Source organism: Jaculus jaculus, chromosome 8 (genome assembly GCF_020740685.1).
Source record: "Jaculus jaculus isolate mJacJac1 chromosome 8, mJacJac1.mat.Y.cur, whole genome shotgun sequence".
Classification (NCBI taxonomy): Eukaryota; Metazoa; Chordata; class Mammalia; order Rodentia; family Dipodidae; genus Jaculus; species Jaculus jaculus.
The window spans coordinates 55,620,383-55,632,619 of NC_059109.1; the positions used below are offsets into that span (position 1 = coordinate 55,620,383).

Here is a 12,237-nt window from a genome sequence, read left to right on the forward strand (position 1 = left end):
CTGTTTGTTTGTTTTTGTTTTTTCAAGGTAGGGTCTCACTCTAGTCCAGGCTGACCTGGAACTCACTATTCAGTCGCAGGGTAGCCTTGAACTCACGGCAGTCCACCTACCTCTGCCTCCCAAGTGCTGGGATTAAAGGTGTGCACTACCACGCCCGGCTCCTACTCATGAACTTTTGATCAGGTTTACAGTACTAGACCTGCATTCTGTCTAGTTAATTTGTACAACCGTGTGTGTGTGTGTGTGTGTGTGTGTGTGTGCGCGCGCACGCGCGCGTGCATGTGTGTGTTTCTTTCTAGGAACACCATTATGCGGGAGCTTGCCCCCCAGTTCCAGATACCATGGTCCATCCCCACAGAGGCTGAGGACATTCCCATTGTCCCTACTACATCTGGCACTATGTAAGCAAAAAATTAAAATTCTGTAGTAACCTACATAAGATACAGGATTCCTTAAGCCAGAGGTAGTTTCCTGACCTTGTGCTGTGTGACTGGGTCTCTGCTAGTAAGGGCCCCTTTAACCTCCACTTCTGCTCCTGTCTCATCTTTTACTGTGTTCTTTAACATGTCAGGTAGGATGTGAGGGTGGGAAGTAAAGTGATATTTGGGATGGGAGCAAGGCTCTGTACCAGGCATGGTGATTTATTTCTATACTTCCAGTACTCAGAGGCTGAGGTAGGAGTGCCATGAGGTTGAGGCCAGCCTGGGCCACATGGTGAGTTCCAGATCAGCCTGGGCTACAGTGAGACTCTGCCTCAAAAAATAAAATAAAACCAGGTGTGGTAGCACACGCCTTTAATCCTAGCACTCAGGAGGCAGAAGTAGGAGGATCCCCATGGGTTTGAGGCTACCCTGAGACTACATAGTGAATTCCAGGGTCAGCCTGGGCTAGAGTGAAACCCTGCCTCTAAAAACCAAAATAAATAAATAAATTTTAAAAATCAAATAAGAATATTCCTGGTCTTAGGATGGAACTTCGTTGTGTCATTGCAATTATCCGTCATGGGGATCGTACTCCCAAGCAGAAGATGAAGATGGAGGTGACACATCCAAGGTAGGAAGAATATTCTAATTTACACAATTCTTTGTGAGGGAGATTAGATGAAGAATGGCTGTTGGAAGCTCTGATTTTGTTACTTCTTACTTCAGGTTTTTTGCTCTATTTGAAAAACATGGGGGATACAAGACAGGGAAATTGAAACTCAAACGACCTGAACAGCTCCAGGTAAGGTGATAAATCTGGCCAGGAGTTCTGGTGGCGGAAGAAGGAGAGATGACAGGGGATTTCTTGAGAGGTATGATGGAAGACCTAACTGCCCAGGGCTTAGCCTCCTGCACAGATTCCTACGGTTTCCTTTAGGAGGTGCTGGACATAACAAGGCTGCTGTTGGCTGAGCTGGAGAAAGAGCCAGGCGGTGAGATTGAGGAGAAGACTGGGAAGCTAGAGCAGCTGAAGTCCGTGTTGGAGATGTGAGAAAGCGGGTAGCAAAAGGGAGCCATGAACATGAGAACTGGAGTGCTGGGGCAGAGAGTAACAAGTGACTTTAACCCCCAGGTATGGCCACTTCTCAGGTATCAACCGGAAGGTGCAATTGACTTACTACCCTCATGGAGTGAAAGCTTCTAATGAGGGCCAAGGTAAGAGCACATCTCCTTTTCTGTTACTTTTCAGATGTCTTTTTTTAAAAAAAAATTTCTTATAAATTCTTGCTTCTGGGCACAGCATTATCCACCCCCAGAGGGTACTCTGCCCAACCTCTCTCTCTCTCTTTTTTTTTTTTTTTTTTTTTAACAAAGAAGGTGAACTTTCTTTTTTTTTTTAAATTTTTTATTTATTTATTTGAGAGCGACAGAGACAGAGAGAAAGACAGATAGAGGGAGAGAGAGAGAATGGGCGCGCCAGGGCTTCCAGCCTCTGCAAATGAACTCCAGACGCGTGCGCCCCCTTGTGCATCTGGCTAATGTGGGACCTGGGGAACCGAGCCTTGAACCAGGGTCCTTAGGCTTCACAGGCAAGCGCTTAACCACTAAGCCATCTCTCCAGCCCAGCCAACCTCTCTCTTTTTTAAAAAGTATTTATTTTTTAATGAACTAACAAAGAAGTAGGTTTCTATGTGGCTTATTCATTACATCTATAGTTTAGTGTTTTGTGTGTGTGTGTGTGTGTGTGTGTGTGTGTGTGTGTGTTGTTGTTGTTTACATGTCACCCTGCAAATGAAATCCAGACACATGTGCCACATTGTTTATCTGGCTTTATGTAGGTACTGGGTAATTGAACCCAGGCCATCAGGCTTTGTAAGCAAGTGCCTTGAACTGCTGAACAATCTCTCCAGCTCAGTAACTTTAGCTTTGATTAACCCTCCTGTCCTCCATCCCTCTTCTCTGACCCCACCTAGACTTTTCCATCTTCAGCATCATACTCTATTGTTTACTGCTATCTACTCCCCTTAAGCCTTTCCTTGTTCTCCCTTCCTCATGACCCCTTTCTAACTGCTGGGTTCCTGGTTTGTACTACTGACTTACTCCTACTCACATAGAAATTTAAAACCTTGAAGCTAAGACCTGCATATGAAATAGAACATACAGCATTTGTCTTTCTCAGCCTGGGTTACCTCACTTAGTATAATCTTTTCTAGATCCATCTAGTTTCTGTAAATTTTATAACTTAATTTTTCTCAAGCTGAATAAAACTCCATTGTATGTATGTATGTACCACATCTTCATTATCCACTAATCAGTTGATGGGCATGTAGGCTGATAACATTTCCTAGTTATTGTCAACAGAGCAGCAATGAACATGGATGAGCAAGTCTCTCTGTAGTAAAATGTCTTTAGGTGTGTTTGCAGGAGTGGTATAGCTGAGTCATATGGTAGATCTATTTTTGGATGTACCAGTTTGCATTCCCACCAACAGTGGTTAAGGGTTTCTTTTTTCCTACACATTCACTAGTATTTATTATCATCTGATTTTTTTTTTTAAGAGAGAGAGACAGAAAGACACACCAGGGCCTCAGCCACTGAAGTTGAACTCCAGATGCTTGTGCCACCTAGTGGGCATGTGTGACTTTGTACTTACCTCATCTTTGTGCATCTGGATAACATGGGATCTGGAGAGTAAAATATAGGTCCATAGGCTTGGCAGGCAAGTGCCTTAACTGCTAAGCCATCTCTCCAGCCTTGATTTTTTTTTTTTTTTCTTTTTGATGGTTGCCATTCTGATGGGAGTGAGATAGTATCTCAACATAGCTTTAACTTGTATGTTCATGATGGCTTCAGATTTTAATTTTTTTCAATATTTATTGGCCATTTATATTTCTTATTTTGAGAACTCTCTATTCAGTTTTACAGCCTATGAAAACAGTTTTTTTTTTGTTTTTTTTTTTTTTGTTGTTGTTGTTTTTTGAGGTAGGGTCTCCCTCTAGCCCAGGCTGATCTGAAATTCACTATGTAAGCTTAGGGTAGCCTCAAATTCACAGTGATCTTCTTACCTCTGCCTCCCTAGTGTTGGGATTAAAGGCATGTACCACTATGTTTGGCTTAAATTATTTATTTATTTATTTATTTATTTATTTATTTATTTATTTGAGAGAGAAAGAGAAAGAGGCAGAGAGAGAGACAGAGAGAGAAGTGGGCGTGCTGCAGGTCTCTAGCCACTGCAAATGAACTCCATATGCATGTAATACCCTATACATTTGGCTTTTCATGGTTACTGGGGAATCAAACCTTGGTCCTTTGGTTTTCCAGCAAGCATCTTAACTGCTAAGCCATCTCTCCAGGCCCATTTCTTTTTTTTTTTCTCAAGGTAGGGTCTCACTCTAGCCAAGGCTGACCTGGAACTCACTGTGTAGTCCCAAGGTGGCCTTGAACTCAGGGCGATCCTCCTACATCTGCCTCCCGAGTACTGGGATTAAAGGCATGTACCACCACGCCTGGCATAGGCCCCATACTTTGATTAGATTGTTTGCTTTCTTATTTTATTTCTGAATTCTTTTTATATCATAGATGTTAATACTCTGTCAGATATATGGCTGGCAAAGATTTTTTTTTTCCCCAATCTGTAGGCTGTCTCTTTGCTTAACATTGTTCTTTGATGTACAAAAGCCTTTTAATTTCATGAGGTCCCATTAGTTGATTATTGGTCTTATTTACTGAGCAACTAGAGTTTTATTCAGAAAGTCCTTTCCTATGTCTATATGCTGAAGCATTCCCCCTACTTTTCCCACTAGCAATTTCAGAAATTGAGGTCTGATGTTAAGGTCTTTGGTCCATTTGGACTTGATTCTTGAGCATGGGGAAATATAAGGATCTAGTTTCATTTCTCTGAAAATAGATATAATTTCCCCCCACCATTTGTTAAAGAGGCTGTCTTTATTTATGGAAGTTGTCAATAAAAAATTAAGTTAAAAAATTTAAATAAGAGGGGGGAGTTGCAGAGATACTTAGTGGTTAAGATCCTTGCCTGCAAGGCAACCAGGTTTGGTTCCCTAGGACCCACATAAGCCAGATCCACAAGGTAGCACATGCATGTGGAGTTAATTTGCAGTGGCTGGAGGCCCTGGTGTGTCAGGGTTTTCTTCCTCTTTCTCTTTCAAATAAGTAAATAATATGACTTAAAAATTAAATAAATTTTTTTTTCCCAGTGAGTATTTGTAGCATTTTTGTCAAAAATCAGATGGCTGATGGGGAGGTAATATGATGGAGAATGGAATTTCAAAGGGGAAAGTGGGGGGGGGGGGAGGGAGGGAATTACCATGGAATATCTTTTTATAATCATGGAAAATGCTAATAAAAATTAAAAAAAAAAAAGGGGGGGCCAGAGCGATGGCTTAGCGGTTAAGCGCTTGCCTGTGAAGCCTAAGGACCCCAGTTCGAGGCTCGGTTCCTCAGGCCCCACGTTAGCCAGATGCACAAGGGGGCGCACGCGTCTGGAGTTCGTTTGCTGAGACTGGAAGCCCTGGCATGCCCATTCTCTCTCTCCCTCTCTCTGTCTTTCTCTCTGTGTCTGTCGCTCTCAAATAAAAAAATAAAAAATTAAAAAATATTAAAAAAAAAAATCAGATGGCTGTATAGCTGCATGGGATTATATCTGGGTCCACTATTAAATCTGTTTTTCTTTTTAAGTATTTTTATTTATTTGAGAGAGAAAGTATGGATATGCAAACTTTGTGCATCTGGTTTTATGTGGGAACTGGAGAATCAAATCCAGGCCTGAAGATTTTGAAAGCAAATGCCTTTATCTTTGAGCCATTTCCCTCTTTAGTTCATTTATATGGTATATCACATTTACTGTAATATACCTTCTGTCTTCCTTAGTTTATTTATATGGTATATTACATTTACTGATTTGAGTATGTTGAGCCACTCATATAGTTTTGGAATAAAACTTACTTTATCATTGTAAATGATCTTTTTGATGTATTCTTTTTCTTAAGATTTTTTATTTTATTTATTTTTATCTTTTATTTTTTGGTTCTTCAAGGTAGGGTTTCACTCTAGCCCCAGCTGACCTGGAACTCACTATGTAGTCTCAGGCTGGCCTTGAACTCAAGTGATCCTCCTACCTCTGCCTCCTGAGGACTGGGATTAAAGGCATGCACTACCATGCCCTGATTATTTATTTATTTATTTAGAGAGAGAAAGGGCATGTCACAGCCTCCAGACACATGTGCCACCTTGTACATCTGGCTTATATGGGTATTGAGGAATCAAACCTGGGTCCCTAGGCTTTACAGGAAAACACCTTAACCACTAAGCCATCTCTCCAGCCCCTTTTGTTCTCTTTATTTTTTTATCTTTGAGGTATGGCCTCACTCTAACTCAGGCTGACCTGGAATTCACTATATAGTCTGAGGATGGCCTTGAACTCTTGGCAATCTTCCTACCTCCACCTCCTGAGTACTGGGGTTAAAGGTGTGTACCACCACGTCTGGCTCCCCTTTGTTCTTTTTTTTTTTTTTTAACTTTTCATTTTATTTATTAGAGAGAGAGAGAGAGGGAGGCAGATAGAGAGAATGGGCTCACCAGGACCTTCAGCTGCTGAAAATGAACTCCAGATACATGTACTACCTTGTGCATCTGGCTTACATGGGTCCTGGGGAATTGAACCTGGGTCCTTTGGTTTCACAAGCAAGTACCTTAACCACTAAGCCATCTCTCTAGCCCCACTACGTTCTTTAAAAAAAAACTATTTATTTGAGAGAGAGAGAGATAAAGAAAGTATGGGCCTACCACAACCAACTGCCATTGCAAATGAACTCGAGATGTATGCACCTCTTTGTACATCTGGCTTTATGTGGGCACTAGAGAATCATCAAGCTTTATGTGCAAGCACCTTTAACCAGTGAGCATTTCTCCAGCCCTGTTTATTCTGATTGCAAATATTTTGTTGAAGATTCCTCTGTCTGTCTGCATCAGGGAGATTGGTCTATAATTTTCAGTGTTGTTGTATCTTCATTTGGTTTTCATATCAGTGTTATGTTGGCTTCATAAAAGGAGTTTGGTAGTGCTCCTTCCTTTTCTTTTTTTTGTGGAATAGTTTGGGAAGCATTAGTGTTAGTTTTTCAACAGTCTGGTAAAATTCACTAGTGAATCCAAATGGATTTGGACAGTTTTTAGTTGGGAGGTTTTTATAATTGTTTTGATCTCATTTCTTGTAGTAGGTCTTTTGTTGTTGTTATTGTTCTCGAGGTAGGGTCTCATTGTACCCATGCTGACCTGAAACTCATTCTGGAGTAGTATGCTGGTCTCAGACTCAGTGAGCCTCCGACCTCTGCTTCCTGAGTGCTAGGATTAAAGGTGTGTGCCACCACACCTGGATTAATTGGTCTTTTATTTTATTTATTGTTTTGGTTTTTCAAGGTAGAGTCTTGTTCTAGCCCAGGCTGACCTGGAATTCACTATGTAGACTTAGGTTGACCTCATACTCATACTAATCCTCCTACCTTGGCATGTGCCACCATACCTGGCCCTTGTTCTTTCTTTTCTTTTCTTTTTGTTTCTATTTTATCAATTCCTATTTCTCTCCATCTACTGAATTTTTTAAGTTAGAGAGATTTTATTAGATTAATAGAAGGAAAGAGGAGAGATTATGAAGAGCTCCTGCCCACAAGAAAACCCACCTGAAGACCCAAATTGGGACTATTTACAAGTTTGGAATGTTGCCTGAGTTTATCTAGCCACAGTGGTAAAATCAGATTTAATCCTTACAGGAATCTTAATTCAAGGAAGGGGGAATTCCAGCCTGGTGAGAAAACAGATCTATCAAACTCCTTTAGGCAAGAGATAAGGAGAAGCCTCTAGCAAAGTGGAGACTGCAAGGACAGCCTGAAGGACATTCCCTGCTTTTACTTTTGAGGGTTGATCACCTTAAATTGCCTCAATTTCCCCCCTCTGAAGATGCACCCCTAACTGCCACTAGGGAATTTGGACAATGACCAGTCTGGCTTCTTTGAGTAGGGTCATCAGATGTGGCAATTGGGAGACTTCTCCAGTGGATCTATCTAAGGGACCTCAACAGTTCATTGGCAGACTGCAGGAAAACAGTCCTGGAAGAAAGTGTTGGGGAGAAAGAGACATTGAGTAGGCTGGGGCTCTTCAGGTTCTCGTTGTAACAAATATTCACATCTTGGAGGGTGATTGAGAAGACCAGGTACATAGAGTTAGATTGTTGCAGGATCACCTAGTTCAGAATGGCTGTAAATAAGATGAGATAAAGTTAACACCGCAGATGAACCTATAAGGTTCCAAAATAAACAGAATTACTACTCCCAGAATTGATATGTATAATTCTCTTCTACCCTGAAGATACAGATATCCATTTCTAAAGCTGTTCACCAAATGGCAAGGTGTTGTCTGGCATGGTCTATACCTGTTCTTTTTTTTTATTTTGTTTTGTTCTTTTTGAGGTAGGGTCTCACTCTAGCTCAGGCTGACTTGGAATTCACTATGTAGTCTCAGGGTGGCCTTGAACTCATGGTGATCCTCCTATGTTTGCCTCCCAAGTAGTGGGATTAAAGGCATGCACCACCATGCCTGGCTTTCTACCTGTTCTTGTACATCTTCTAAAGCAGATGAGACATTATCAGTATCGTCAGTAATACATAACCTTGATGATGGAAGGTTCAGATGTCACTCTGGGTAAGCACTTTAACTTTACTTCCTAGCTATACTTTTCTTTCTGAGTGCTAAAGATCAAGTAGGCAGCCAAAATTTAACTCTCCCTAAATAGTTATTATATATATATATATTTTGAGGAAGGGCCACATTCTAGCTCAGGCTGACCTGGATTCACTATGGAGTCTCAGGGTGGCCACAGACTCATGGCAATCCTCCTACTTCTGCCTCCCGAGTGCTGGGATTAAATGTGTTCACCACCACCCCCGGTACCCCCTGTGTTGTATTTTTTAAAAATATTTTATTTATTTATTTATTTATTAGAGAGAAAGAGAGAATGGGCATGCCAGGGCCTGTAGCCACTGCATACAAATCCAGACACATGTGTCCCCTTGTGAATCTGGCTTATATGGGTTGTGGGAATTGAGCCAGGGTCCTTAGGCTTCACAGGCAAATGCCTTAACCACTAAGCTATTTCCCAACTCCCCCTATGTTGTATTTTTAACTTAAATTTAATTAACTAATTTATTTGAGAGAGAGAGGCAGAGAGAGAATGGGTGTGCCAGGACTTCTATCCATTGTAAACGAACTCCAGAGATTTGCACTACCTTGTGCATCTGGCTTTACATGGGCACTGGGGAATCCAACCTTTCTTTGCTGGCAAGTTCCTTAACCACTAAGCCATCTATCCAGTCCTCTGTAGTGTATTTTTAAGGTCAGTTGTGGCCCTTTTGGAGAGACATTTAGACCTGGGAGGGGCTCTGTGGCTCAGTATTTATTTGTGCCATCTGCTGAGATGAGTCAGGGCCAAGTTGACCATATGGCTTTCTTCAGATGTGCTGAGAATCTTCTCCATTCTGACTCTTTCTGCAGACTATACATTGTTTAGAATCCTACCCCAGGGCCTTCATAACCTCTCTGATCAGGAGGATATGTGACTTACCAGAATTGTAGGAATGTCCTGTCTGTCTCCTGGGCCTGTGTGACCTGAGAGTGCAGTGTCTAAAATATTGGTTGACCTTTTTAGCTCTAATGTCTCCAGTTAGCTCTGGCTTCTATGTATGGTCATTATGCACTCAGAAGAACAGTCTTGAATGCCCCCAAACCACAGGACCAATCTAACATGGGGTGGTTGAGGAGGGCTGCAACCTGAAAGAACGGGCGGGAAAGAAGAAGGAGACCAAGCGGAGGATTTGTCAAGTTCTTGTTTAATGTTAGATTTTTTAGCTCTTTTATAATCAACCAGCAGGTAGGGCAATAAGGAGGGGAAAGAAGGAGAGGGGGTACAAGGAAGGAGGAAGTAGGGCCACCTGGCCGTAATCTTCTGGAGCATCTTGTGGTATTTCTGGAATCTCTCTTGTGACATCTCCCAGAGCAGCTGTTTGTTCTCGGGGGAGGGGCTTCATGAGAGCTGCTAGTTCTCTTTTGTCCTCAGGGCAGCCAGGTCATGGTCTCTGACATTTCCTCCCTCTTTGTATAATTGAAATGGGCGTGGCACCCTGTCTTAGGCTATATGGCATGCTTCCAATCCCAGCACCAGTTACTGAAGATGGCCCGCCTATCTTAAGCTATGAGGGCTGCCTCCACTCCTGGATCCACAATAATCCCGTCATTGGCCGCGATCACAGCTCATGGAAGGTGATCTGCCTGTCTTAGGCTATGTGGATGGCCTCCAGGGAATGGGCCCTACAATATTCTCGTCTCTGGCTGCGGCCATAGTTTAGTGGTGTGCCCCTGGGCTTGGTACCATAATAATCCTGTCATTGGGAGCCTCGCAGCCATTTAGGGAATCAAAACCATGACCTGTTGTCAGCCAAGGGAGAAGAATCAAGTCGGGCTGAAGGAGAGCCGAGGGGTGTCTCATCTGTTCGGCCCCCTTCTTCTTGTAGCTGTAATCTGTGGTAATGGACAAACACCGAATTTCTGGTGGCAGAATCAACCTGTTCTTTGACAAAAGAAGTTAGTCGTTTAAATGCCCAAGGTCCAAAAGAAAGAAGAAGGAGGAGTCCTACGAAGGGACCAAGAATAGAGGGGAGTAATGTGGAAAACAGAGGAGAAGTGGAGAACCAGTTTTGGTACCATGACTCCTGCTTTTCCCGGTTACGCTTTCGTTCCTCCAAACTGGAACGGACCTTGTCAATACTATTTTGAACTAGGCCAGTTTTGTCCACATAAAAACATTCTTCCTTAAGTGCAGCACAGAGTCCCCCCTCTTGTAGAAAGACTAGGTCTAGCCCACGTCTGTTTTGGAGGACTACTTCAGACAAAGATACCATAGAGTCCTTTAAGTCTTGAAGACCCTTTTGTAATTCCTGTAAGTCCTTATCTACTGCCAAAGAGAGTTGATTAAATTGTTGTTGTGAAGCGATGCCTGTGCCTGCTCCGGTGACACCCAACCACAGGATAACAGCAAGAGTGATGGCAGTGATAGGCTCCCGTTTGGCACGTGATGGAGATGTTCCTCCCTCCCAAAAATGGAGGAACTCATCTTTGGAATGTATTGTTAGCTTGGGGAAGAGTTGTACAAGGACACAATAATCTTTGTGAGCTAAGAAGGTGGAAGTTACAACGTAAGGAGTGAGACCAGTAGAGCATGCAAAGTAAGTGCCAGCAGGGGCAACAATATAGAGAAAGCTAGAGTTAACAACATGAGTGAGATTGCAGGTTGTTTGAAGCTCTATAGGGGGAAGCATGGACGGACCCAGGGGGCACATCCCGCACCCAGATACCTGGGCGACCATGAGGCCAACCCCATCTTGCCGTTGCCACTGTAAAGCCATGGTGTCATTAGTCACAGTTAGTTCTGCATATAAGGCTATCCCTTCATAAAAAGGGGGTCGAGGTGAATAACATACCCAGCATTCCTGAAATTCAGATACATTGGTCTGATGTATGGCCTCTATAGAGGCATTAACCATGGTCAGAGCAAGGTCTGCCGATGAAGGCGACCCTAGTGGTAAGGTAGGTTGGAACAGGGTGATGCTGGTGACAGCTTGTGGGGTTGGGGGAGAAGGAGGGATTTTTTTCTTTGCTTGGTTGGGAGGGGGTTGATGAAGAACGGGATTTGGTCCTATTGCAACCTTAGGGAACTGAGGGGGTGTTTTAAGAAGTTTAATTTTAAAAGTAAGGCCGGGGTCTGTCCCGTAGGCATATAACCTAAGGCCCCACTCAAAGCCTCTGTTGGTCCAATCCTGTCTTTTGCCTTCTGGCATGAAGCTGATATTGAGTGGATTATACCACCCTTTTCTAGAAGAATCATGTCCGCATTCTGAATTTAGCGGTTTTGGATCAGAGTCAGTATAAGACTTTTTGGGGGGATTTAAGTATGGTCTCGTTAATTGAAGCTTGTAAAGAGCTTAAATCTATAGATAATTGAGCAAACTCTTTTTGAAGCTTAAGCACATCCTGTAATTCAGTTACCTGTTTAGTGAGATGTTCTTTGGCACCAGTAAGGGTAGAGGGGTGAACCCCTGGAGGTAGCAGAGTGGGTAATAGAGTGGGTGCACAAAGCTGGGAGGGGTAAGGAGGCGGTCTGAAAGGGGGGGCGATGCAGCGGAAGGCCAGTCGGGATTATGGTATTTAGCAGCCTCCTCCTCAAGGGAGGCAGCATCACCTGGATCAAGAGGCTCGGGATCGCAATTTTTTGAAAAAACCGGGTTAATGAGGGGTGTACATTGAGAAGTAGTCTCGGGGGGAGCAGGCTCAGGCAAGGGCGGGTACAACCTTTCTACTGCTTGGGGAGCACCAGAGTTATTGGAGTTAGAACCTATATCGATAATGACCGATGGGCAAGGGGATTTTTCAGGAGGAGAGGAAAGTGAAACTAAAGAAGCGCTACGTGAAAGAGGATGGAGGCAGTATTCTACGACAGAAAGGAGTTGTTGTTTATTGGGGTCTGAGTGTGCTTCCTCCACTATGTCTCTTATTAGTCCCCAGTAAGAAAAGACTGTGGAGGGGACAGAATTGGGCCCCTCTTCTTGGAGGGGGCGATTTAAATCTTTGCCGACCTTCTGCCATTTTCCAGGATGGATATCGGGACCAGAAATAATGAACCATGGGCAGACCTTGTCAATAAAGATAAAGAATTTAATAAGGTCCTTTTTCTTAACTCTTAACCCTCTTTCCC

The 12,237-nt window shown here is 43.0% G+C and overlaps 1 protein-coding gene across 13 annotated transcripts in view; it reads left to right on the forward strand.

Annotated features, from left to right (window-relative positions):
* Positions 1-12,237, forward strand: part of Ppip5k1 (diphosphoinositol pentakisphosphate kinase 1) — an 86,513-nt gene that overhangs the window by 9,487 nt on the left and 64,789 nt on the right. For all 13 annotated transcript variants that reach the window (XM_045156548.1, XM_045156550.1, XM_045156551.1 and 10 more), the window contains 5 exons: positions 300-401; positions 967-1,053; positions 1,149-1,224; positions 1,360-1,469; positions 1,555-1,637. In XM_045156548.1, the coding sequence (XP_045012483.1) occupies positions 300-401; positions 967-1,053; positions 1,149-1,224; positions 1,360-1,469; positions 1,555-1,637 (458 nt within the window). The remainder of the gene's footprint in view (positions 1-299; positions 402-966; positions 1,054-1,148; positions 1,225-1,359; positions 1,470-1,554; positions 1,638-12,237) is intronic.